This window comes from Furipterus horrens, unplaced genomic scaffold, assembly GCF_987537825.1.
Source record: "Furipterus horrens unplaced genomic scaffold, mFurHor1.1.pri manual_scaffold_6, whole genome shotgun sequence".
NCBI lineage: Eukaryota > Metazoa > Chordata > Mammalia > Chiroptera > Furipteridae > Furipterus > Furipterus horrens.
Window position 1 is genome coordinate 122,288,651 of NW_028327176.1, and position 26,555 is coordinate 122,315,205.

General features: G+C 38.3%; 1 protein-coding gene across 1 annotated transcript in view; it reads right to left on the reverse strand.

Moving 5' to 3' along the window:
• Positions 1-26,555, reverse strand: part of IMPG1 (interphotoreceptor matrix proteoglycan 1) — a 116,383-nt gene that overhangs the window by 57,542 nt on the left and 32,286 nt on the right. The window contains 7 exon segments of the mRNA XM_090280510.1: positions 1,376-1,396; positions 7,001-7,059; positions 15,034-15,186; positions 18,578-18,657; positions 19,231-19,295; positions 23,691-23,719; positions 23,986-24,152. Coding sequence (XP_090136636.1) covers positions 1,376-1,396; positions 7,001-7,059; positions 15,034-15,186; positions 18,578-18,657; positions 19,231-19,295; positions 23,691-23,719; positions 23,986-24,152 — 574 coding nt within the window.

Genomic DNA, 26,555 nt, shown 5'->3' on the forward strand with positions numbered 1-26,555 from the left:
GTCATTGTTATATGCCTTGGAAAGAGAGTTACTATGTTGCTACAAAGCTTCAGGAGAGCTTCAACCTCTTTCCTGAGGGCAAAGAATGTCCCACTTCAAAATTTCAATGTTTATCAAAAATTTGACATGTGAAAAGGAATCAATATACATTTTAGTTCTGAAATAGAAGGTCAGGAGGGGACTTGAGTCTAGCTTGAAGTGGGACTACTAACTGAATCAAGTGATACAGATTTTTACTTTAAGTCTTTGTGAAAAAGTGTTAATTGTCAAGAGTTGCTGTTATTGACCAGCGTTTCTGATGGTCTTATAAGTAAAGTCATGCAGTGCTAGCTAGTCAGCAAGAAGGATAAATTGTCCTTTTTCCTACAAATACCTTCCTTTAAAAAGGTTTGTGAAATAGCAATGTCGGATACAGCCATGGGACAATAGTAGTATGTCCATGTTGTTATCACTTCAAAGCTTCAGTTCTTAAGGATATTTCTCTTCAACTTTTTTCAAGAATTACTTTTAAGTTAAAAAATAAAACTCTAAATTAAACATAACAACCTTTTCACCAAGCTGTTTTAAAAAATAACATCTCAGAAGGAAGGTGTGAGAAAGGAGAAAGGGAAGTAGTATATGAGTAACTACATTCATTGTTATATATATGATCATATTTATTGACTCAAAATGACTTTTTGCATGTAAAATAAATAGAATTCTCTATAGCCACATGCTACTTCCCTTTCTCCTCTAGGATTAGGTTTTACCTTCTAGTTTATGCCATTGAATCCACACAGAGGGATGCAAAGTGTTTTAAGGGTCACAAGAACTGATAATGTATATCCTTGGCAGTTCTTTGGCCTGCCCAATCAGTTAGAGTCTATAGTTCATTATTTCACTAGTCAATTATAGGAGCCAAAGCTAAATTCTTATTACTGAGCTTTCTAAGGTATAGTGGACCATTTCCCAATTTAAACTAACCTTGAAGCCAAGGAGCAAATTATTTTCTCTGCTTTAACCCAGACATGTTGGCTGCATGTACAAGTATCATTCAGACAGACAACTTCCCTTCATAAGTGACATTTTTGTGAAAGCATTTTTGCCCCGCAAGTAGGTGCCTTTATGTTTTTCTAATTCGATTTTGAGTTTTGTATATATTCCTCTGCAGATGAAGTCATTGTTTATCTGCTTATCTCATGGAGTGATTTTCACTCCAGAGGTTTTTTTCCCCACTACTAAATAATGGGTCAGTTACTTCCATTTAAATAAGAAATCATTAAAAAGTCATTATCCCAGCCTTTATGTGTAAAAAGTATTTGTAAAAGATCAGCATATAAATTTATGGGGAGAAATGTACTACATTTCAAAATATTAAAAGAAAAGTCCAAGTTACCCATCTCTTTCTTTCTTGGGTCTTCATTTCATCATGCACAATGGTAACATGCAAGGAAGAAAGAATTTTTATGAAATTTATTGAGACATTCAATGTATCATTTCACATACCAAAAAAATTTCATTATCTTCTGTATTTTCCCAGAACTTTGATGGAAACATAAATTGTCATCAGAATTGGATGGAAAATTTAAGAACCATATAAATCTCAGAAAGTAAACATAATTATATGATGTTTCTGATAAGGATTTGAACTTTAGTTCAAAGATTGTATATTCTTTTTGTCTTAAACTCCTTGACTTCCTTATATTCCTCCTAAAGAGACTGCAAGTCTATCCTATACATCTTACATTGTGGGTGGTGCTAGTGCCAGGAAGTTTTAAAACATATTTTATAAATGAATTTCTTGCCTAGTAATAGCATTAAATAATTAAATTCTGAAGGTGATTTATCTGAGGCTGGGCCCAGAAACTGTTGCTTTGTTGACTGATTGTTTTTTGAATTGCTGTAATCAGTAAGCCTTGAGGGAATGGTACACTTCACCAGGAACTGGTTGCAAGGAAAACAAACACCCGTTAACAGAGTGGATGGTCTGCATCAGGCAGTTCACATGCATCCTCATTTAATCTCTTCAACAGCACAATCAATCCTCTTTTCACAGATGAGAGGATAAGCATAGAGAGGGAAAGTTGTCAGTTGGGAAGTGGCAGAGCCAGGATTCAGACCCTGGCCTGCCTGACCTCAAGGCTGGCTGCACTCATTTTGCTACATCACCAGCTCATGCGTGAAAAAAAGGCCATTTAGTCACCAAACTGACAAACACATTCTGCATTTTTCGGGATATATATATATAAGAATTCAATTTAGAAGCTATCTATTTTTTTCATTGCAAATGAGTTTCCAACAAAGACACTACACATGATGAAGTTTCATGTTGTTTTCATCTAACTTTCCTCTCTTGATGCAACATGACTGAATGGATCTGCTATTACTTTCCTTCTGTGAACACAAGAGAGAATTTGTGATTATCCCACGGGGATGCTCTGAGAGGAGGAACTTTCTTCTGTACTAACCAGACATTCATCTGGGACTGGCCTCTTGTTTGCTTTCAGCAATAGTTTATAGTCCATGATGCTCCTGAGAGAGGCTAGGGTTCTTGTGCCAAGACCCTAGTTCTGCTCACATTTAAAAAATTAACTTATTGAGGCCCTGCCTGGGTAGCTCAGTTGGTTGGAATGTTATGCCATGTGCCAAGGCTGTGGGTTTGATTCCCAGTCAGGGCACATACAAGTATCAACCAATGAATGCATAAATAAGTAGAACAACAAATCGACCCCTCTCTCTCTCTCTCACTCATCAATAAATAAAAATTAAAAATTCTTGAGGTATGATTGCCATGAAACAAACTTCATATGTTGAAGGTATACAATATATTACCAGTGAGACAATTATATAATGAATACAGCACATATCATCACCCGAAGACTTACTCATACCCTGTGCAATCCTTCCCTCCCATCCTTCTCTGCCTCATCCTCCCCCAGCAACTACTGATCTGTTTTCTGTCACTACAGATCAGTTTGCATTTTTAAGTATATTTTATTGATTATGTTGTTACAGCAGTCCCAATTTTTTCCCCTTTGCTCCCCTCTGCCCAGTATCCCCTTCCCTCCAGCAATTCCACCCCCCTTAGTTCATGTTCATGGGTCGTGCATACAAGTTCTTTGGCTTCACCCTTTCCTATATGATTCTTAACTTCCCACTGTCTATTTTGTACCAACCAATTATGCTTCTTACTCCCTGCATCATTTCTCCATTTCTCCCCCTTCTGCCTCCCAGCTGATAGTCCTCCAAATGATCCCCATACCTATAATTCTGTTCCTATTCTGGTTTCTTTAGTTGGATTTTGTTTTTATTTTTTAGATTCAATTGTTGATAGTTGTGAGTTTGTTGTCATTTTAATGTTCATAATTTTTATCTTCTTTTTCTTAAATAAGTCCCTTTAACTTTTCCTGTAATAATGGCTTGGTGATGATGAACTCCTTTAGCTTTACCTTGTCTGGGAAGCGCATCATCTGTCCTTCCATTCTAAATGATAGCTTTGCTGGATAGAGTAATCTTGGTTGTAGGTCTTTGCTTTTCATCACATTGAATACTTCTTGCCAGTCTCTTCTTGCCTGATAGTCTTATAGGCACTCTTTGTAGGTAACTCTCTTCTTTTCTCTTGCTGTTTTTAAGATTCTTTCCTTATTTTGAACCTTTGGCATTTTAATTATGATGTGTCTTGGTGTGGTCCTCTTTGGGTCTATCTTGTTCAGGACTCTCTGTGCTTCCTGGACTTATATGTCTATTCCCTTTGCCAAACTTGGGAAGTTTTCCTTCATTATTTTTTCACATAAGCTTTCAATTTCTTGGTCTTCCTCTTCTCTTTCTGGCACCTCTATGACTCAAATAGTGGCACATGTAAATTTGTCCCAGAGGTTCCTAAGCCTCTCCTCATTTTTCTTCAATTCTTGTTTACTCATTCTGTACTGATTGACTGTTTTTTTCTTCCTTATGTTCCAAATCATTGAGTTGAACTCCAGTTTCCTTCCTTTCACCATTGGTTTTGTGTGAATTTTTCTTTATTTCATTTAGCATAGCCTTCACTTCTTTCTTTATGTGTTTTCCGTACTTAAGAATATCTGTCAAGTCTGTGAGCATCTTCATCACCAGTTTTTTGAACTCTGCATCTGTTAGGTTGGCTATCTCCTCGTCACTTAGTTCTCCCACTCGAACCTTGATCCATTCCCCCTTTTGGGTCATACTTCTCTGTCTCCTTATCTTGACGGGTTCCGGTGTTTATTTGCCTCTGTGTCTTAGGTAGAGCTGTCACACCTGTGACATTGTAAGGGACGGAGCCTTAGGTATTCATCAGTACAGGGTGACCTGTTTCACCATGTTGTGGTACTGTGTGTGGGAAAGGTGTCTGAGAGGGAACAATGCCACTTTCTCAGCACTCGCCCCTTTTCCAGGCACTTCTCCCACTTTTGTTTGGGACTGGTGCCTCTCTAGCTGTTGCCCTGACCATTGTTTCCAAAATGGGTGCGTCTGCCAGTGTTGTAGGACCATGGGGACCCTTTAAACAAGTGGACTCTGCTGAGAGACTGGCAGTTTCTTCCTCACCCCAACCCCTTCTGATTTGCACAGTCAGAAGCAGTGAGGCTTTTTTTCCCCCTGATGCTGGAACTGTGAGCTGTGTGGTCCAGTCTGGTGCTGGGAGTGCTCCAGAAGTGTTCCTCCCTATTTTTTAAAATGTATGACTGCGCTTTCTGTCAGCCTACTGAGGCCACCACACTGCGTCCTCTCCACCCCGGCTCCACCCCTCCTGCCTGTCTGGATGAGTATTTCTTCTTTATATCTTTGTTTGTTGGACTTCCATGCAGCTTGGTTTTCTGGAACTTCTGGTTGTCTCTAGTTTTGAGATAGTTGTATTCCTTCTTAGTTGTGGAGGAAATTGCAGCGTGTCTGTCTAGGTCTTCATCTTGGCTGGAAGTCCTAGTTTGCATTTTTTAGAGTTAAATATAAGTGGACTCATAATGTACTCCCTTTTGCTTGACATCTTTCATTTAATTATTTTGAGGCAAATCCATGTTTTGTATTCCAGTAGTTCCTTCGCTGAGTAGTAATCTGTGGTAAGAATATGCCACAATTTGTTTATTTATTGCTCTGTTGATGGACTTTTGGGTTGTTTTCAGTTCTTGGCTATTAAAAATAAAGCTGCTGTGGACATTGGTGTACAAATCTTTGAAGGAGTATACCCTCTAACTGGATTGAATGATTGTTAATAGTTTCCCATATATACTTTAAGATATAAAGCAATATTTAAAGTGAATCTTTCACTGATCACCCTTATAACTGTATTAATAATAGAAGTCCTAACTACTTTACAGTTGTATTGGGAGAATCAAATGAGGTCACTGATATAAAAGTACTTATTAAATTCTATATCAGGTTTTATAAAAACGAGCTGAAATAAAGACAGTACCAGGAGATCTGACTCATGAGAAAGCAATTTCCTTCATAATGAGCTTACTTTACAATATTCTGAGCATTGTTATTAATGATTAAAAGTTTGTGATACTCAGCATATCATTTATTGTATTTGGGCCACACGTTTTTGGGGGATATGAAATCTTTATTACATAATAGAAATCATTGGAAAGATGTAATAAAATTTACTTTATAAGCATCTTTGACAGACATAAGAATAAATTCTTATAGAGATAAACACATGAAAAAGATGCAGCTTCAAGAGATATATTTTTAAATATTTTACCTTGAACAATTTAGTCAACATAACATTTTGATTTTCTTCTGATATAGATTTTAAAAATATTGTTTCCATTTATTTGAAAGGAAGGAATAATGAGCAACTGAATATTCATCATAAAACCCCTGTTCCTATCATTTTCTTCAGCTTTAAATTAAATATTTGTTCTTTAACTGCAGGGGTTTATCCAGAAGACCTTGCCATCTCTGCAGAATATTTTCCTATCATCTTTTATTTCTCTCTAATCCATCTGATTTCACATGAAATACTGTGTGGCAGCATCTCGAAACAAAGAAAAATGAGTCTGTTTGATAAATATTAAGGGTTTCATCTTTTATAACATTCACTTTTCAATGTTTCCTTCCTCTGGAATTATACAAATAAAAGAGGCCTGATAGCTTCAAAAGAAAAAAAATCAGGGGAATTCCCCCAGAAAGTATTCTATGTGAGTGGGGAGCCCTGGCTCTGGGCCCCTTTCTGCCTGAAAACACTAGACAACAGAGGAGCCAGGAAGGACTCCGGGAGAGACTCCTGCCTTACCCACTTCACAAATCCCCCTTGGGCATGGAATTTCATTCTGTCATACCAGGGCTGATGTTTACCCCATGGAACATTAAAAAAATATATTATGATCCCACTTGTAGATGTTTTGAATAATGAGAACTTAAAAGAAAGATATAAAAATGCTGTCTAAAAATTATGAACCTACATTAGAGTGTTGAGATGCTGCTAAGGAAACATGATGAAACCATTTGATTATTTAATTGCTCTTATTAAAATGTTCATTTAATAGTCTTTCTGTGGTAATTATATTACTGTGACCTGGACATCAAAATGACATAAAATATTTTGGGAAGTCCTGTCTTTGTCCACCCCATTCCTTCAATCCCTCAAACCCAGTTCCACCTGGCTCTTTAGGGTCAACTTGGTTTATTTAAAAAATGAAGATATTTAGCATCGACAGGAAACCAGGCAATCAGATACCAAAGTAACTCATTGCTAATTTTTTTTGATTCGTCTGTACTGAGGTATATTTCTAAGAGGTTTGCTGATACCATTGCCGAGCACAGCAGATGAGCTCTCTGAGAGAGTAGTGTTTCTGACCCCGGAGGGAGGAAGGAGCACAGCCCCTTAAACAATCACCTAGAGTCATGTTTGAAGTAAACAGTTCCTTTATCTGAAATGTATTCAGCTTTTGGGATTTGGCAGAGCTAAATAATTGAGGGAAAGCCACTTTATAATCCTCATCATATCACCATTAAAAGAGGATAAAAAGAAATTAAAAATTTAGAAGAGTCTGAATCTCTTACTTACCCAAATCCTAACACATGAATTTCTTTGAATCCTGGAAGTTTCTTAAATATATTTTGCATCTGTAGAGAGAAAAAACTTTATGAAATATTCTTGGTTCTACTGGGTAAGATCTTATCTAACTGTAAGAGCCTAAATACTTTTGATGAGTTAGGGGAAAAAATAAAAATAGAAAATTGATGCAATGATTGAGGTTAGATTTATTCTTAGTTATTTCTAAAACCCAGAAGAAAGTGTTTTGCTACTTATTTGGAAGTTGTAATTCTGTACTTGGGTAGTTCTGATTTGCTTTAATGGTTATTTTACATAAAATATGAAATAACTTTAAGGTGGTACTTGGAAGAAATTTTTTGGTTACAGTATTTTAATTTATACACACAGAGTAGCTATAATATTTTCCAATTTGAATTACATGATTTGGAAATATCTATAGTATTAAAGGAATTATTAAAGTCAAATGGCTGCTGTGCCTAAATAAAATGTTAGAAGCAGATTACATTGTCTAATAGATTACATTGGCTCTTAGACTTACCTGAACTTTACAACAAATTTTCTTACTTAATTTGACCTTGCTAATGAGGCATTTTATCAGACTATTTACACTCAATTACGTCTTAACCCACTACAGTCTGGCTTTTGCCCCTGCATTCTCCAAGGAGGGAGGGTTCTCTCCAGACCATTGTCTCTTGGCTCTCTCCAAATCCAAAGGCATTTTTATTTCTTTCTCTCTGTTTCCCTGCAATTTTTTTCTGGTCCTTATTCCATTTTTCTGATCATTCTCTCAGTCTTGATCCTATTCCTGTCTTCATTGTAAAGATTCTGCTAGTTTGTGTCCTCAACCCCTTCACCTCACTCAGTCTCCCGTTTAGTCAGTATGTTCGACTATGGGCTCTGTGCTTGGCTCTCGGGATGCATTGCCATATAGATGGACAGGCACTGCCCCATTCAACTTATTTGTAAAAAGTGTGGGAGGCAAGCAAAGCCAAGAGGAAGAGAGAATAGTTTAGCAGTGAGGTATGGGAGGGAGAGCAGGGTGAAAGTGATGGAGGCTGAAGAGGTGAACAGGAACTCTGCCCTGGCCTTGTCCCCCCTCCCCTGTGCCCACTTCCCTCTGCCTCTCTTTGGGGATCTCTTTTTTTCCCCAAGCCTTCAATGATCACCTGAGACACAGCTTTGAGTTCTCCACATGAATATTCCAACATTTGCCACTAATTAAATATGCCAAACCAGGGTCATTCTCTTCCTTGAAAGTCTGATTTCCCTCCTGGGCTCTCTGTCTCAGTCAGGGTTATGAACACCCATCACCTTCTGTGCCAGGGAGCCCAGCATCCCTAGATACCTTCTCTCTTTGCCCCTCACACCCAGGCACCAATTCCTGCTCATTTGAATCCTACATACCATCATATTCCTCTTATTCCCTGGTCAGCATACCCTCCCTATCTCTCTTTCTGTATCACAGAAATTATTTTCTCGGTATGTGGGGGGAAGGGAACAGAAATGTTTTTTGGATGAGTTAAGGTGGGGAGAAGTGAGGAGATGTCTCCTTGACTACAATATTTTTCCAAGTAAATCATTCCATATCTGTTGCTCTTCACTAAAAATCTCTTGATGGGCTGCACTGCCTGTTGAATGAGGTCTAATACTTTAGAATGGCATTTAAGATTCTCCGCAATCTATCCCCTCTGCTTCCTAAATATATTGCCGTTTTCACTTCCTGCCATTTACCCCTTTGGCCAATATTATATTTTCAAGTCACATTAAACTACCATTGTATCTCCCCAAATACAACGTGTACTTCTTTCAGACATATATAAACTTTTTCTTTTTAGTCGAAGACGGAACTTCTTCCTTCTGCTCCTTGACTATCACCCACTTCACCTGCCCATCTTTCAAAGCCAGCTCAAACATCTTCTCTATCGAAAAGCATTTGTAGGACCATAAAGTCAAGTTCAATTATTTCTTCTCTCTACTAGTCTAGAACTTATTACTGTATGTTTCATAAAACAGTGTGTGAGGTGCAAGTGGTCTCCATCACAAAGATTATCGTACATGGGCTCAGGGGTTATGTCTTATGCATCTTTACCTCCCTCCTTCCCAGTACCTAACAGATTGTCATTTATATAGTAGGGACTCAGTACATTTTATCAAGTTGAGTGCATTTCTTGTTTTCTGAACTCATCAACATGCCATTGCATTGTCACTGTATCTGAAATAACGGCTGGTTCTACATTAGCGATGCCAAGGGCTAGAACAGTGAGGCACAGATAATCCCCAAATTACTCACGGTGGGACTTGGGGTGTATCATGGATTTCTTTTCTCAGCAGACTGATTTACTTTCCAAATTATACTTTCTTGCATCAATTTTAAAATAGGTCTTGTTCTCTGAGTGTATAGTAACTACAGTGATGGAGATAACTCAGCTTTTAGGTGATAAGGAGATAGATGTGTAAGTCTGAGTTTAAATATTGTTTCTGTTACTTTTTAGTTGTATGACCTTGAGTTTATTACTTAATTTCTCTGAATAATCTTGATCTCCTCAACCAAAATGAGATAATGACACCTATGTCATAAAGTTGCTGTATAGAATAACTAAGAACTACCTGACACACAGTAGGCGGAGAGTCAGTGATATTGTTTTATTTATTTACTATTCTCTATCTCTCCTACTGGATTACTAGCTCCTTGATAGCTCCAGTTTCTTTTACTTTCTAAGTGGCCACACAGCATGGAGACTGGCAAGGGCAGAACAAGGTTCTAGTCAGTTGTTTCTGGAAAATTCATTGTGTGGAAGGACTGGATGAGGGTCCCCATAGGGTCAGCAGCAGGGGGCCTGTGTAGTAAGTTTCTGTGCCTCCACTCCTACCCCACCATGAGCTACTAAGAGATTAGGTTCTGAAGAGCTGGTCTTTATTATGGGGGCTGGTGAAAGAGAGTTATATCAATGCTTCAGGTCTGCTCTGGCCCCCTGTGACAAATAGCATTGGAGCCACAAGGCATTTGTCATGCCATCCCAGTTACAGAACCTAAGACTTACTGTTTAAAAATGAGCAGAAGAGAATTCTGGCTTCTGGTCAAGATGGAGGCATAGGTAGACATGCTTCACTTCCTCACACAACCATAGAAAGAATTACTGCCAGGCCTCAAAAACAAATTAACAGTCAAAACTGTCAGAAAATTGAGATATATGGAAATCCGACAACCAAGGATTTAAAGAAGCCACATTCATCCAAATGGGTAGGAGGGGAGGAGTGGCAGAGATGGGACAGAGAGGTGGTATGGCTAGACAGGTTGCAGTGGCAGATGAACGGTACCACATTCATTCATGATGGATAAAAACTGGGAGGGATACCCTGGGAGTGAGCAATCTCAGCCCCAGTCTGGACAGCACAGCCCAGGGTTCTAGCACTGGGAAGATAAACCCTCATTACGTCCTGCTGTAAAAACCAGTGGGGGTTGGGGTGGTGGAAGAAACTGCCAGATTTTCACAAACCCCATGTGAAAGGTGCCAATCACATATGGGAAGGAGGTGAAGTGACTGGAAACAGGGAGAGTGCAAGGCAAATCACCAGAAACCCAGCAGCAGCATTGTCCCCTCTCCACAACAAACAGAGCCATAAAGTGGTGAAGTGGGTGATCCAGCTATAACAATTACCTGAAGTTCCACCCATACAATTTACAGGTGCCTTTGCCACATAGGCCATACTACTAACACAGGGAGTTAAAGCAGCTCTACCTAATACATAGAAATAAACACAGGGAATCTGCCAAATTGAGGAGGCAATGGAATATGACCCAAATGAAAGAAAAAAACAAAACTCCAGAAAAAGAACTAAACAAAATGGAGAGAGCCAACCTGTCAGATGCAGAGTTCAAAACACTGGTGATAAGGATGCTCAGAGAGCTCATAGAGTATGGAAAAAAATAAATGAAAAAATGAAGGTTACAGAAAGTGAAATAAAGAAAAATATATAGGGAACCAATAGTGAAGAGAAGAAAGTTGGGATTTAAGTCAATGATCTTAAATAAAGGGAAGAAATAAATATTCAACCAGGACAGAAAAAATGAACAAGAATGTAAAAAAAATGAGGAGAGGCTTAGGAACATCTGGGCCAACTTTAAAGGTACCAACACCCAAATCATAAGGGTGCCAGAAGCAGAAGAGGAAGAACAAGAAATTGAAAACTTATTTGAAAAAATAATGAAGGAAAACTTCCCTATTTTGGTAAAAAAAATAGACATTCAAGTCCAGGAAGCACAGAGAGTTCCAAACAAGTTAGACACAAAGAGGACCACACCAAACACATCATAATTAAAGTGCCAATGGTTAAATATAAAGAGAGAATCTTAAAAGCAGCAAGAGCAGTCCCATAAGACTATGAGCTGATTTCTCAAAATAAACTTTTCAGGCAAAAAAGGGCTGGCAAGAAGTATTCAAAGCAATGAAAAGCAAGGACCTACAACCTAGATTATCTATCAAAGCTACCATTTAGAATAGAAGGGCAGATAAAGTGCTTCTCAGACAAGGTAAAGCTAAAGGAGTTCATCATCACCAAGCCATTATTACAGGAAATGTTAAAGGGACTTATTTAAGAAAAAGAAGATCAAAACTAGGAACAGTATAAGAACAACGAACTCATAATTAGCAACAACTGAACCTGGAAAACAAAAACAAACTAACCAAGCAAACAACCAGAACAGGATCAGGAACAGAATCATAGGTATAGAGTACCTTTGGAGGGTTATCAGCTGGGATAGGAAAAGGGAGAATGGAGGAAGTGGTGCAGGGATTAAGAAGCATAATTGGTAGGCACCAAGTAGACAGAATGATGTTAAGAACAATAAAGGAAATGGAGAAGTCAAAGAACTTACATGCATAATCCATGGACATGAACTAAGGTGGGGGAGGATTGCTGGAGGGAAGGGGGTACTGGATGGAGAGGGGCAAAGGGGGAAATCGTGGGACAACTAACAACATAATGAACAAAATATACTTAAAAAAAAAATGAGCAGAAGATTCAGACCCTGACTCATCTCTCTTTCTTGTCCAGGATACCAGAGATGCTGTTATGTATGTGAAAACAATCAAGTACAGAACTACCTCCATAGAAGCCACAGCTATTAGCATAGGCAGCAGGGTACATTGGTAGGGGGAGCTTTCCTCTCCTCCAGGAGTGGATCCAGCAGGGGGGATTTATTGCTTGTGTATATGCCCTCTTTGTGAACCTGTCTGTGATGGATTTAAGAATCAGCTTTGCTTAGGAGGATTCAAAAGGTGTCTAGGGAGGAGATGACAAAGGCCGTCAGTTAATTCTGCTAAATAATCTTCTGGGAACTTTCCAATCATGCGGCACTAACCACTAAATTGCTAATTAAGTGTCCAGTTAACCTTATTAATAACACTAAATGCACAGGGGATTCCCTGATTCTGCTGAAACGTATGTTAACGGGGCTATAAAAAGGCAGCTGTGTTGAGTTCTCATGAATGTTTGCAAAGGAGAGAGCATTCAGATAACAACTAAGCATTCCTTTTGACATCTGTTTTAAATCGCTCATTAAGTTTATTGTGGAAATTAAATCACTACAAAGCACCATCCATTAATTCCTGATATGGTCCAAATAATTGCGCTAATGCAAGTGTTGGGCTGTGGTAGGGCAGGTTTCGAGGTGTCTGAACTACTCAGGAACCTAGGTGGGAGGAGAACAGATCCTCAAACCAGAGGGACATCATCTTAGGGAAGCCAGTGACCATGACAATGGATAACCAGTAGGGCTGATGTGATAGGTCTCTGGAACAAGACCAAGAAAGACATACTCTTCTTTGACTAATAAATATTTCAGAGGCTATAAAGGGCATGTTTATTTGATAATGATAAATATTTGTGAAAAATAGGAATTATAGCATGTTGGCTAAGAGCAGGGGCTCTGATGCCAGGCTGGCCAGGTTTGAATATTGGCTCTGCTAGTTAATAGGTGTGACATTGTTGGGCATATTAATTAATCTCCTTGTGTCTTAGTATCCTCACTTGTAAAAAAATAGAAATAATATTACTTAACTTATAAGATTGTATGAAAATGAAATGAGTTAATACATATAAAACATTAAGAACAATACAGTGATATTATTTCTATACATAGTGTTTTAGACTTGGAAAGGGACTCTGAGGTCATTTTTAATTTATAAATGAGAACTCTAAGGTCAAGGAAGTGACCCCGAAATTCTTATGGCTATTTCTTGGTAGAAACAAGACTACAACTAAGATTTTTTTTAATGTATATTTTTAAAGAATTTATTTGTTTACTTTTAGAGAGAGGGGTAGGGAGGGAGAAAGAGAGAGAGAGGAAAACATTGATGTGCGAGAGATACATCAGTTGCCTCTTACCCACTCCCAATCGGGGACCTGGCCTGCAACCCAGGCATGTGCCCTGACTGGGAAACAAACTGATGACCTTTGGGTTCCCAGGTCAGCATTCAAGCAACTGAGCCACACTGGCCAGGGCAAGATTTTTAAAAAATTATAATTTAATTGTACTACTCTACATCAGGTTGTTTTAGGTGCTTAGGAAATTAACAGGTGAGTGAAGACAGTCTGTGGTCAATTAGGCAATTTTGACAATACTCTATGTTAAGGATTTGCTGAAGAGAATATTTCAAAGAACAAATAGAAAAGATAGTAGACTATTTTTAAGACTCATTCTATCTAATAATCCATATCTAAGTATTTTCTGGTTTATAAATACCCCATGCTGATGCTTTCTCTGAAGTTTGTAGAAATTATTTTCTACATTTTATTGACCGAACGCTGATGCAGGAAGAGGTTGGAGGTTAAAAATGTTTTTCTCTTACCTCTTCTCCGGTTGAGAGGAGGTAAGCACTGAATTCTCCAAGTATGAGAAGTAGGGGACTATTTGTTTCTGACCTTGTCGAATAAGATGCTTGGGCTGTCCATAAATATACTTCATAGTTATGTAATCTCATGAGGGCTTCTATTTTCAGTTGCATTTCTATAAACAGGTAATGAGTAGAAACTGCAGGCCAAGCTCTGCATTAGAAGGTAAGGCTAGAGAGATGACAGAAACAGCCCCTGCCCGCAAAGGAAAGCTCATAGCCTGATGATAGTGAGGATGGTGGGTAGGTGAAGAGGAAGGCATGGAGACAACAAAAGCCAGAGACATGTAAACGAATAGTCTCAAGACAGTGATAGTATTGTGACAACAGTGGACACCAGGTGTTAGACCAGAGGAGAGGCACTGAACCCAGAATGGGTAGAGGGAATTTGTCGTGACATTTGCTAAATGAAATTCAGGGAAGGGCGTTCCAGATGGAGGAGGCATCACATGTAAATAATGGTGGGAAAAGATTTGCAAGCAGTTTTTATTGTTGGAAAATAGAGTGCAAAGGAAGGCGATGATAAGGAACTGGTGTTAAGATGAGGCAGAAAAGAAAGGCAGGGGTTTTCTCATGGCATATAGATGCCATGTTCAGCGTAATAGTTTGACTTTATCCCACAGGGAATGAAGAGCCTTTTAATTTAATCAGTGACAAGCAGATGGGATGATGGTCAGAGATGAAAGACACATCTTGGGACAGCTCTATAGTTTAGTGATGGATGGCATGAACAACATAACCGCCTTGAAAAATGTCATGGCTTTAAATTGCATCAGACTGCAAGAATGGAAATATTATGTAAGACAAAGTATTATGGATTAAAAATGTATATTTTACTCCAGCATATCCCCAGCTAGTGTCTACACAGACATTTTAGGCATATAGTATATCTGCTTAGTGGCTCTAAGAAAATCTAAATCTAAATGACTTTTAAGATGAAAAAGCTGGAATGAAAAACTTTCCTGAAGATCTACTTTTCCTAACATTTTGGGACCCACTGCAGTCTTTGATTTTTTTTTTTTTAATGGTTAAAAATGATTGCCTGGTCACAAGAAGTTGGAACTATTATCCAGAAGGGTTTATTTCTTGTTGGCTCCCAGATTCTGAGTCCAGACTTGGGCTGTGGTTGTATGGGGTGTGGACACTCACCTGAAGTTGAGACTTTGATGCTAGCTCCTGGTAATATGGGGACTGGGAGTCAGCAAGCTCTGCTTTGAACTTCTGGTTTGCCAGAGAGATGCTCAGCTCCACCTTCTGTTCCAGTGGGCTCTGGGTTACTGTGGATAATTCTATTTCTCTTTCCTAAGTTACAAAGGTCTTCTATTAATATAAACCACAAGCAAATATATATTTTATAACATATTGATTTTTGTCTCAAGAAGTGGATTATGAAGATTCCAGTGCTTTTAAATTTTATTTATTGATTTTAGGGGGTTGGAGAGAGACAGAGAGAGAGAGAGAGGCACTCTAGTGTTTTTAGAATAAAAGTCCTATTAATTAAAAGTAGCCTATGAATTTCATTGGGAGACAAAGTACCAAAACTCCAATGAACTAGCTACTTAGAATCTTTGATAACACTGTCATCTTACGACTGTGTGCTCTTCATGAAGCATTCACATACACACAATTTACATATACTGTTGGAACATCACTAGGATTGTGCCACACACTTGTGCAACTTTATAAACACTCTTTGATGAGGATTTGATTAGACAAAATAACCTATGGATGTGGAGATATTACTTAATATAATCATTTTTAGAGAAGAGTTTAGATTGGTTTAATAAGACCATTTGTGCATGAAATTCACAGTGAGACTAGTTAGAAAGCACTGTCAAGAAAGGGTTCAAAATTTCTCTCAGAAGGATCAGCATATTTGGGCCACCTTTGGAAGAATGTGGCTTAAAATAGCAGTACTGTTCTGAAGACCTGGATTTGGCCTTTGATGACGAAGTGCCAGGGGTCATCCCTTTTGTTGTTTGGTTTGAGAATAAGCAGGAGTCTTTCACTGCTCTTAATTCATGTGGCTCCAAGGGCACAGAGCAAATCTGGAGCTGTGTTTCAAACTTGTGGTTTGATAAATTTTCAGCCTTGGGGATCCAGATGATCCTGAGATATGCACAACTTTCTTAAAAGAGTGAAAATGTCTGTGGAAAATCACCTGTCTCTGGTGATATAGTCTCTTATAGTGATGTTAGAGTTGTGGAAGCCGAGAGATGGGAATAACCAATGGAAAATGCCATGAGAGGCAAAACTCATCTGAGTGGTAGCTGATGTACTTCCTTCTCATTTCTTATCACAAACTCCCCTCTTCCATGGGCAGTGAACAGCAGAACAGCCTCTAACTTTAATAGGACACATGGAGGATGTGGATTTACACTTACCAGGCTACTGATGTTTCTTTAATGGAAATGTTTTCATTAATTAATTCATTCACTTGATCATTTATTCATTCAAATAATTCACACTGAACCCGCCCATCAATATGAGTATAGCACAGGGCTAGGACCTATGATATATGCTATTATCCTCTAGAAGCTTATCATTTCATTAGGCAGATGATGTTCACAAGAGACATTTAAATAATTTTTTTAGTATATTAGTGAGAAATTTTGTAACTTACCCATAACTACTAGATTGATCTTTCATGCCTCTCACCCAGCACCCTCAGTGACTCCCTAATTACCTATGGGATAAAACCTAAATTGTTTTTCCTGACATTCAAGACTCTCCAGCATCTGATACCTACCTGCTTGAACTGCTTCAGTCTGTCTTATTTCTTCCTTCCCTGGCCAGCAGAAAGCTCTATTCGCTGTTCTGGGCATCACATTGCTTGTACTAGTCTCCTGACTGCAGACCTTACTGCTCCCCATGCCCCACTCCAACAATTGCATACACACACCGTTTTTCACTTCATACACACATCCCTTTTTACTTCTTACCAATATCACTGGATTCATTCAAAGTAATATCTCCTCTGACAATCTAGGGTAAAAATCTTTGCCTTTCCTCTGACATCCTGTAGCAGTGAATAACATCTGAGTTGCTTATTTGGTACCTATGATATATTCACCTAGTTTCTTTTTTATATGCTAATCTTGCCACACCACATATAATTTCCTTGAATTCAGCATGATTCTCACACTTCACAAGCTCTTCCAAATAAAGAAAAGAGTCAATTTATGTACAAAACTCTCAGTGAATATATATGATTTGGGGTCACATCCTATGCAACCTGTCTCGGCCCATCATTTGTCCCAGTCCACACATCTGCCATGTTGAATCATAGCACTTAGACTATTTTGTTGTACTTATTTGCATTATAAATTTCTTAAGGGTAGCAACTGTGTCTTGCTCATCCAGTATCTTCTAGTGAATTTTAGTTAAATATTTGCTGAGTGAATGAATAAGTAATAGATGCAGTTGGTAAAAAGGGTCTCAAGAGGAGGATGCCATGAGTGTGAAAAAATATTCAGGAGATAGTTATTGTAGAATGAAGGACATATTAAATTTTGAAAAAGACAGGACACAGGTAATGTGAGAAAAGAGCAGGCAAACTGTAGCTGACTTAGAAATTTCATAGTGAATATGTTTAATCTCAATAATTTTTTTCAATAGCACTTTTCACTGTTGATGGAATATTATTTTTGAGGGAAAACCCCCCTTTTTTTTCTTTGTTCATCAGCATAGTCCCACCAAATCTGTGGCCATCTGGCCTAAAGGCCAGGGAGAGAGGGACCAGCCAGGTTCTCATCCCTGAATTTTCATGTAGAACTGATGAGATGGAACTTCCTGCCCTCCCCATCTGGGCTTTGACCTGTGCCTTTGAGGGAGACTCATAAGGAGAGAAGAGGGCTAGAGAAGTCTTGCAGACCACAGTAGATCTGGTTGCGATGCCAACATAGTAATAACAGGATCCAGGTTCTGACTTGTCACCGGTATACTACTCCCCCTTTTGAACCTGCAGCCTACCTTGTGCTGCTACAACTCCACCACTCATGGGTAAGGAGGCTGTTTCCTGCTTCAGCCCTGAGAGTCTGGCTTAAAGCTTTTTGGAGGGGTTAAAAATGTCCCCCCTTTTTTGATAACCAACATTAAATTCTGTAACAATTCTGTTATCCTCCATGCCTTCTCATTCAGAGTGGTGGTCAGTGCTTCTCTTTACCTGTGAACACTGTTTTTATTTTTCCTCACTTGACATGCAGGATTTAAATAATTTTGACATTTATCTGACCTGTTCATGCTGAACATGACTGGGAACACAACTTTTACCCTAGTTGTCAGCATAAGATTATACTTCAGTGGGGAAAGAACCTGATTAATTGATAGGTTCATTCATTCCTTCATTCCTTCATTCCTCCATTCATTCATTCTCAAGCTTGGTGAGCACCTGCTGTATATAATGTTCTGTTAAGTACTGGGGAAAAAGAGGCCTTGCCTTCTTGGAGTTTGTAATTTAGTTGCTTCTTCCTCCCCTCTTTCTTATCTCTAGTTTTCAATCTATTTTTACTCCTCAGACCCTGGAAAGAAGTGAGAATATGAAATAAAACAAAGTCACTGACTCTTCATTGGAGTGACAGAAATGCAGCATTAACAATACCGAATGACCAGTCCATCTATTCACTCATTCTATTTTACTACTACTAATAAAAAAGGCATGTGAGGAGCTTGATCGACTCTCAAAACTTCTTACTATTGTAGGCATCTTGGTGTCATTGATGAATGTGTTGTCAGGAGTAAAAGGAAGGGGCCCGAGTGAAACATTGGGAGCATCTGTGAAAATTTAAAAAATGACAGGCACAAAAATGAGAATAGAGGAGTTTACATTAGAACAAGTTAAAAATTTCACATGCTTTTTCTGTCATTCTGTAATCCATTTTTATTTTAAGATCACATAAATATGTTCTTGAGCAAAATATAACTAATACCATTGTTCCCAATTGAATCCTTCGTTTTTCCTTTCTGGGACCAAGTTTGGTGCCCTCTTAGATACAATTAAATGGTTTTGTCTAATGAGATCTGGTTAATTTTTTTTTTTTTTTTGGAGACTATACAAAGGGTGCATAGACAGATATTTATCTTGAATTCGTTTGTTTTAAAATATTGGTAATGATTGCCTCCAAGTTGTAGGATAATGGGCAATTTGGTTTTAATTTTATTCTTGTAGATTTTCCAAGTTTTATATAATAAATTTAAATTATATTATAAGGTTAGAAATACAAGTTAGTTTTGAGAAAGTACATTATAAATTTTTTAACTTCAGTTAAGGATTACTTTTTAAATAACATACTTTGCTGGTGATTTGAATTAAGATTCAGAATCACATGAAATGAGATCTAAGCTTACCTGTTGAAATCACAGAGTTTTCACCAGGCTTTCCTAATATCTCCTCTCTGGATATCTCATCTTTCCTATTAGCAAAATAGAAAAGAAAGAAGAAGTGGTGAAAAGGAGCTTGATGACAATGGGGGAAATGCATTTAAGTTTGCCTATATTAAGTAGACCTCAAATTAGAGAAAAAGTATACTTTAAAACTGATTTGCCTATTTTTCTATTATAGAAGCAATCTTCTAATATATTTCCATTGAAGAAAAATTCATCCCACTCCCCAAGACAGTTATGTTTGACTTCAGGGCTTTTCATAAGCACCTTAGCTTTTTGTGTGGTCCTGGGGAACACTTCCCTAGTAGCAAAGATGATTTTGGGGACTGTTGTTTTATAGTCTCTGGTGCTTAAACTGTGCCCTTGACATCAAAGAGAATTGATGACCTGATGATCTATGACCGAATATTCTTGCTAAAATCTCAGACCCTCAAATCGGCAAATCCAGAGAGTCATTAAGTTTATCCAATTAAGTAACTATTGTGGTTACAGTAAGGGGAGAGAGAGAGATTTCTGGATAATACAGGTGTATTAAATCTCTATTCTGGACATAACCTTTGCCTGCAATGGTAACGAGCCAGGAAGTTGTGGGTAGATTCACAGTGTCAAGGAGTGGCAATCTGGAATATATTCTAAGGGCAGATCCAAGGTCATGGTTATATAATTGTCTGCAAGTAATGTTGGCCCATTCTAGCAGGCTTTGTTTAGAAAGGAGTAGCAGTGATGATATCTTTTGAATCTCACTATTATATTTGTTACCATAAACTATTAGATCTCAAAGAATTGTATCTGTGTTTGTATAAAATAGTCATGGTTGACCAACATATTTGATCCAATTTTCTGTGGCTCATGATGATGGAAGATCAAAGAAATTGTTAGGTGCTCTATTGTAGATTCATATAGACTGGCCATAGCTAACAGGACATATTTTTACCACATTCAGTTCTATCAAAGTGCTAATAGGAGTCGTCGTCGTCGGCAGCCGTCCGTCTCGAGAGACGATGGTGTAGCTTCTTAAGAGTCTATCTGCACCGCTGAGAATGGCTGTGCAGTCCGACTCGGGAGTGACATGGTATCTGTCTCCTCCCGTGTTGAATCGACATCATGCGATGACGCTGAAGCTACAGAGCCTGGGCAGGGTAATATGGAGGGTCTGCTGTTGCCCATGCAGCAGACCCCCCCTCTCTTCGCAGCTGAAGGGTCCAAGGGAAAGACGGAGTTGATACAGCTTGGGTTCAGGTGCGCCGCAGGAGTTGCCGGTGTTGACTACAACGTCAAACCGCCTTAGGGACTCCGGCTCCGGATTTTCTGTCAGGGTTTACTCCCTTAGCCTTTCCCCTGAAGAGGTATGCCGCAAGGCAGCGGAGGTTTTTTGGAGTCAGAGTTTTCCTTCTCTTATGTACCCTGACTGGAAGATCGAACCAGCGATAATAGGAGTAATGTACAACATATATCAATTAGCTTGGCATGGGCTCTAACCAGTCAGAATAGATGTCAGTTGTAAACATAAATGACTATATTGGTGCACACAGGCTAAATTAAACTGAAACTTTATTGTAGAATTTGGAATTAGCTATTCTTGTTTATTTTTGCTGGTATTATGTTATGTGTTTAATAGTTTTTATGGAGGTAATATTGAGTAAACCTCTCATTATAGCAACATTACAGCATTAGTAATTTAGACAATTTTTTTCTTTTATTAATCTTTGTAAGGTCTTTTTTTTCCTGTTATAACTTTGGAATCCTTATTTTACCTTGTTGTAAAGAATAAACTACCAGGAAGAGTAGTTATTATAATTCTGGCTATTTCATTAGTTATAAGTCAAAAGCCTACTTTGCACAGGTGTGATTCTGCCACTACACTCACAATCTAGACCATCATCGGGGACCTACAATTTGGGAAGCTGGGCTGCTGGGTTCTCTCACTGGCTTTTATTTTAAAGTCATTCGAAACAGGCAGATTGATGAGCTAGTCAGGTGGAACATTTTTGTTTTATCTTCTTGGAAAGGTTGGAAGTAAAAGGGTTTTTCCTTTCCTTTTCCTTCCTTCCCACCCTCTCTCCCTCCTTTCCTTTCCTTTCCTTTCCTTTCCTTTCCTTTCCTTTCCTTTCCTTTCCTTTCCTTTCCTTTCCTTTCCTTTCCCTTCCTTCCTTCCTTCCTTCCTTCCTTCCTTCCTTCCTTCCTTCCTTCCTTCTTTCCTTCCTTCCTTTCTCTCTCTCTCTCTCTTTCTTTTTTAAAAGAAAACAACTTGGTAACCATAAATAATGTAAAATGTTTGTCTTTTGTTCCCTTTTTCTCCCTAGCAGTGCTGACAGGCATAGGAGATGGAATGATTCTATTTCTTTTTCTGACTTGGATAATTGTTTTTCTGTCATTTTTAATGTTTTTTTAAATCAAGAGTTGGTACATTCTGTTGAATTTTTTTCTTATAAATGATCCCTGCTTTCTTTTCCATTTTCTTTCTGGAAAATGTAGGAGTCAGAAAGTATTACCCTATACTTAAATGAGAGAAATCAGTAACTCTGTGTCTTGTGAAGAATGTTAATACACTATCTAGTACTAATATTTTCCTAAGCCACCTTATTTCTTCTAGTAATAACTCTAAAAAATTCATAAAAGTGTAGCTAGATAGACATTGAGGACTATTATATATTATAAATATATGAGGACTTTACTCAGTTCTGCAGCAGTTCGGAGAGACATAATAAAACAGTTTCTGCCCTGGAGGTGTTAACTCTCAGAGGGAAACAGGGTAAAGAGAGGAGATGTTAAAAGTGTTAAGTGACAAACTGAACACAAAATTCAAAGCAGGGAGAGTTACTGCAGACTCAAATAGGTGGTTAAGATATCTTGGGGAAGTGAAAAGAGAGTAGGATTTGGAGAGATGGAGTAGAGAAGGCAGGTTCTTCCAGGCAAGATAAAAAAGCTTGGGGTCAGAGTCTGGGATGAGTAGGATGTGGTCTGTGCCTTGAGAAGTGGCATCGTGGCAGCAGTGAGACCATGGATAATGAATGGCAAAGTTGGAAAGGTCAGGGGCTGAGGGCCTTGATTAATTAATTTGGACTCTGTCTCAGTGAAGGTCCTGGCAGCAAATTGATGGCTTACTCAAACTTGGAGCAAAGTTTACTAAAGGGATTATTTACTAAGTTGTGGGAAGTCTAAGAGCAACCACAGGTGAGCATGTAAAACCCAGGGCTGTTAACAGTGGTGCTAAGAGCACTCCTCGGCCAGGATGGGTGAGGATGGAGCAGTTACCACAGACTAGAGACAGAGAAGGCCTTGTGGGGATGGCTGCCTGACAGGAACTGAGCTCAAGTTGAAGGACACCAGCAGCCCTTGAAGACTTCACAAGCTGGGGGTGAGAGAAAATGATACATTTGCTCACCTCATTCCATTCTCCCCCCTACTTCTGATATCCTGCTTCCCACTGGCTAGCCTTACCCAGAAGTCAGAGGGCATGGAATGCCAGGGCTTCAGTCCCTGCTCAGGCTTCTGCACAGAGTGTGTGAGGAAGTGTGGGGAGCGGGTATTCAGAAGAGCAAGAGGAAGATATGGGCACCTTTTAAAAGGCGTTGAATAGGGCTCAGTGTAAGAAAGGGAATATTTCAGACATATTAATCCTGCAGCAATTATGAAAGTTAAGGTGGAAAGAGGTTAGAGTCAGTGCTATCTGTTAGGGAGATCAGATCTGACATTTTCACAGTGTAAATTAATAAGGTTCTGGACCAGATTGTTGGCAAAGGGAATAGAAATAAAGGAGAAAATGTGAAAAACATTAAAAAGAATTGAAAATAATTCATACAGCCAAATTTGTGTCTCTCTTTGTATAATTATTATCTTCAGATTTAGACGTCTAATGTTATAAAATGTATATAATTTGTGAGGTTAGAATTTGGCCATGACATCTCTCTTCTTTAATCATTTTTTCTAATATATTATTTTCCTTTTTAAAAAAACATTTTGATTTTGTTATTTGATATTCAGTTCTTGTTGAATATATAGCTTAGTGCTTCAGTAACTTAGTATGAGAAATACACTAACATTTTACAGAATACCAAATAAGAATTCAAGTTGCTTGTTGGTTTTATTACATATTTTCCTGATGTACCTAATTATTTATCATAAATTCTAAAAATCATACTATTTTAATTGCTCTTTACCTTATAAGTAAAAACACAATCAGATACTTATCACATACTTTTATCTGATAACATAGTAAAAAAAAATCTCAATCTATAAGGTCTATCCATTTCCCTATTATATACTCATTTGTGTTTAGCACAACATAAGTATTAATATTCTGTCAGAATAACACATATCTCAGTGGCTGACATAATATCATAAAGGTACAATAGCTGAGTCTCACGCCATTATGTTATCTTTCAAAAGTCAAGAGCATGCAGCACTCTATTTTGGTTACTTACCTCTCAGGGAAGTTACTCTGTTTTATTCTCTGTAGAAATAGAAAAGTAATTTTACCAAGAGATAATGTCAATTGAAGAGCTAAGGTCTATTTTCATTCCCTTTTCCCTTTAATTTCATTTCAACCCTCATGTACAAGGTTATTTTGCAAGAATAAAATTCCTGTTGTCCTTGCCAGATATTTCTAAGCATTTCTTCAACCAACCCGTATGCTGTAGAAACCAAGTTCCAAAGGGGCAGGGGCAGGAGGTCTGGGAGCTATTCGGGCAGTGTTCCAAACATAGTGTTTAGGCTCACCTGCTGAAGAACATTCAGGTGCTCCTGGGAGTTGCTGAAATTTTGCCCAATGTCAAAGAGGCAGAAAGTCTCCTGCTGGCAGAGGCTGACCCAGTCCTGGAACTCCCCTGTGGCAGGGATGCGATCCAGAAAGATCCGATATGCTTCCCACACTGCTTCCTGGCATACTGCAATGCAGCGCCATTAGCAGTAGAAGAGCCCCTTCTCCAACACAAGCACATCTTATAATGCGGAAAACTCATTCATGGCTCCTGCTGCTGACACACTCACTTATGGCCCATAGAAATTAATTCACTTAACAACTATTTAATGAGCAACTATATGTGCTATGGAGAAAAATAAAAGAAGGAAGATAGGGAATATGAGTGTGTGTGTGTGTGTGTGTGTAGGACTGCAATTTAAAATAGGGTGATTGAAGAAAGCTTCATTTTAAGGCTGATTTTTGAGCAGTTTGGGAAAAGTCCCCAAGGTTGGAGAATGCTATGAGCATTGAAGGAGGAGCAAGGAGGTCAGTGTGGCCAGAGCAAGGTTGAAAGTAAGAGGATGAAGAAAGAAAGGTGTGGAGGAACACAGACAGTACAGGCTCTTGTTGACCAGTAGTCTTCAAACTGGGCACAGGTGCTGGCTGTACCCAAACACTTTCCAAGGGATAAGCAGATGCACAAACTGGTTAAGCAGTACCTATCATGCTTTTGTAACATTGGTCTGCCTAAGGGCCACCTTTCCTTCTTTACTTTTCCTTAGCCACCATTCTTCCCGTTCTTTATCCCTTATCCTCTTGTGGCCCAGTTCTCCTAGGTTGCCACACAAAGGGATGATTTGAAACAATAGCCTTGAGGTTAAGAAATAAAGTGAAGTTAGGGTGAATATTTGTAATTAGGGTGGTTTCTGCTTCTTTGCCTTTAACACATTAGGTGTACTAATGGAGTTGACAGCTGGAAGATCATTAAAAATAATGATGGCAGCTCATGATGTGATTGTTAGCATAAAATGCAAAGGGAACTTAAAGAATAAGGATATTACTATAACCAAATTCCCTCTGTTCCCATCTACTTATTCATGTAGCAAGTTTTCTCAGCATGTAAGTGAAACTGGATAAAAGAATAAGTGTAAAATTGATGCTAAGTCCTGTCTTATTATAGCAATAAATAATATGAATAATAAGTAATGGTTCATGAACAAAGCAACCCCATCTATCCAGAGGCAGAAGCTAATGCAACTTAAACTTGAGAATTTCATTTAAACTGGCCTTTTCCAAAGCTTTGTTCCTAATTGTGTATTTATAGACATTAGTGCCCACAAAATCTGTATCTGGTCTTATATCTATCTGTTGACAATAACTTACTTAAATTCTTTTTTGTCCAATTTATATCTACTTGTTTTAATCAATTATATATTAAAGTTAATTACAAATGCAACTGAATCCAGAAGAAATTTCTTTGAACACACAGTAACAGGAAAGAAATAAAAAATATATCAATATATACATATTTTTGTTGCTGAGACATATTTTAGAGCAACCAATTACAGACTTTCAAGCTTAAATTCTATTAAGATAAGACTCTGAAGTGGGAAGTAGAATAGAAATGTGAATGTATGGAGAAAAGGGAACCATGTGACTCTTCTTACTGTTAAGAAGAGTTTAGGTTATTGGATGGAAGGTATTGATAGATACCATTGGTAGATTCCATTGGGTACATATGAATGCTCTAATTCTTGTTTTATTTTCAATATCAATATTTACAACTCATCAAAAGTTAATGTCTTACCCAAGTATTTAAACTTAAGATAAAATGTTAGATGTCAACTGAAAAGTATGCAAAGGTGTGCGTAGTTTAAAAATTATTTTAGGGGACTAAATGAAAAAACGTTAGATGACTTCTGTTGTAAGAAATTATAATACTGTTACAGAATGGGGGTCTCCAAGAATCCTCAGAGCCTTTGGGTTGGGGATGGGGAAAAGGAAACAGCTTTGAAGATGCCTTCACATGCCTGTGGCTAGTGGCTAGTGTCCTCGTTACACAAATGGCTTTGGTACTTCCAAGGCCCCAAGAAGATGGGAGGGGTTTTTGGACCATAGAATGGTACAGAAAGAACACACAGTCTGTACAAGGTTCTGTGAATGGTCAAAACTGGTTACCATGCCCACTGCATCACAGGATGCAGTCAGGGATTTAAAAATAATGGGCAGACATTTTTAGGGGAGAACACCATGAGGCTTGGACAAGGGGAGAACAACATGCAGCTATTGAAAGGAAAGGGAGAACCCCATGCAGTTTACAAGGAGGCTGGGAACTCCACGCAGTTCTGCATTAAGAGCTGGAGGGCACCACAACACCAGAAAAACCTCCCCAATCAGGATCGAATAATTGGGAGCTACCAGTAAAGTTAAACTGTGTCTGGGAAGTAAAAAGACTATATTTCTGATTTTTCTAAAACTAGCCTGGTTTGGTAGGGGGAGACAGAACTATGTGTTTGTGGGTGTTTTAAAGAAAATAAGACTTAATGGCAAAAATCTGCAAATAATCTAAATCTATATAACTATTAAATAAACAATTCTTTTTCTTTTC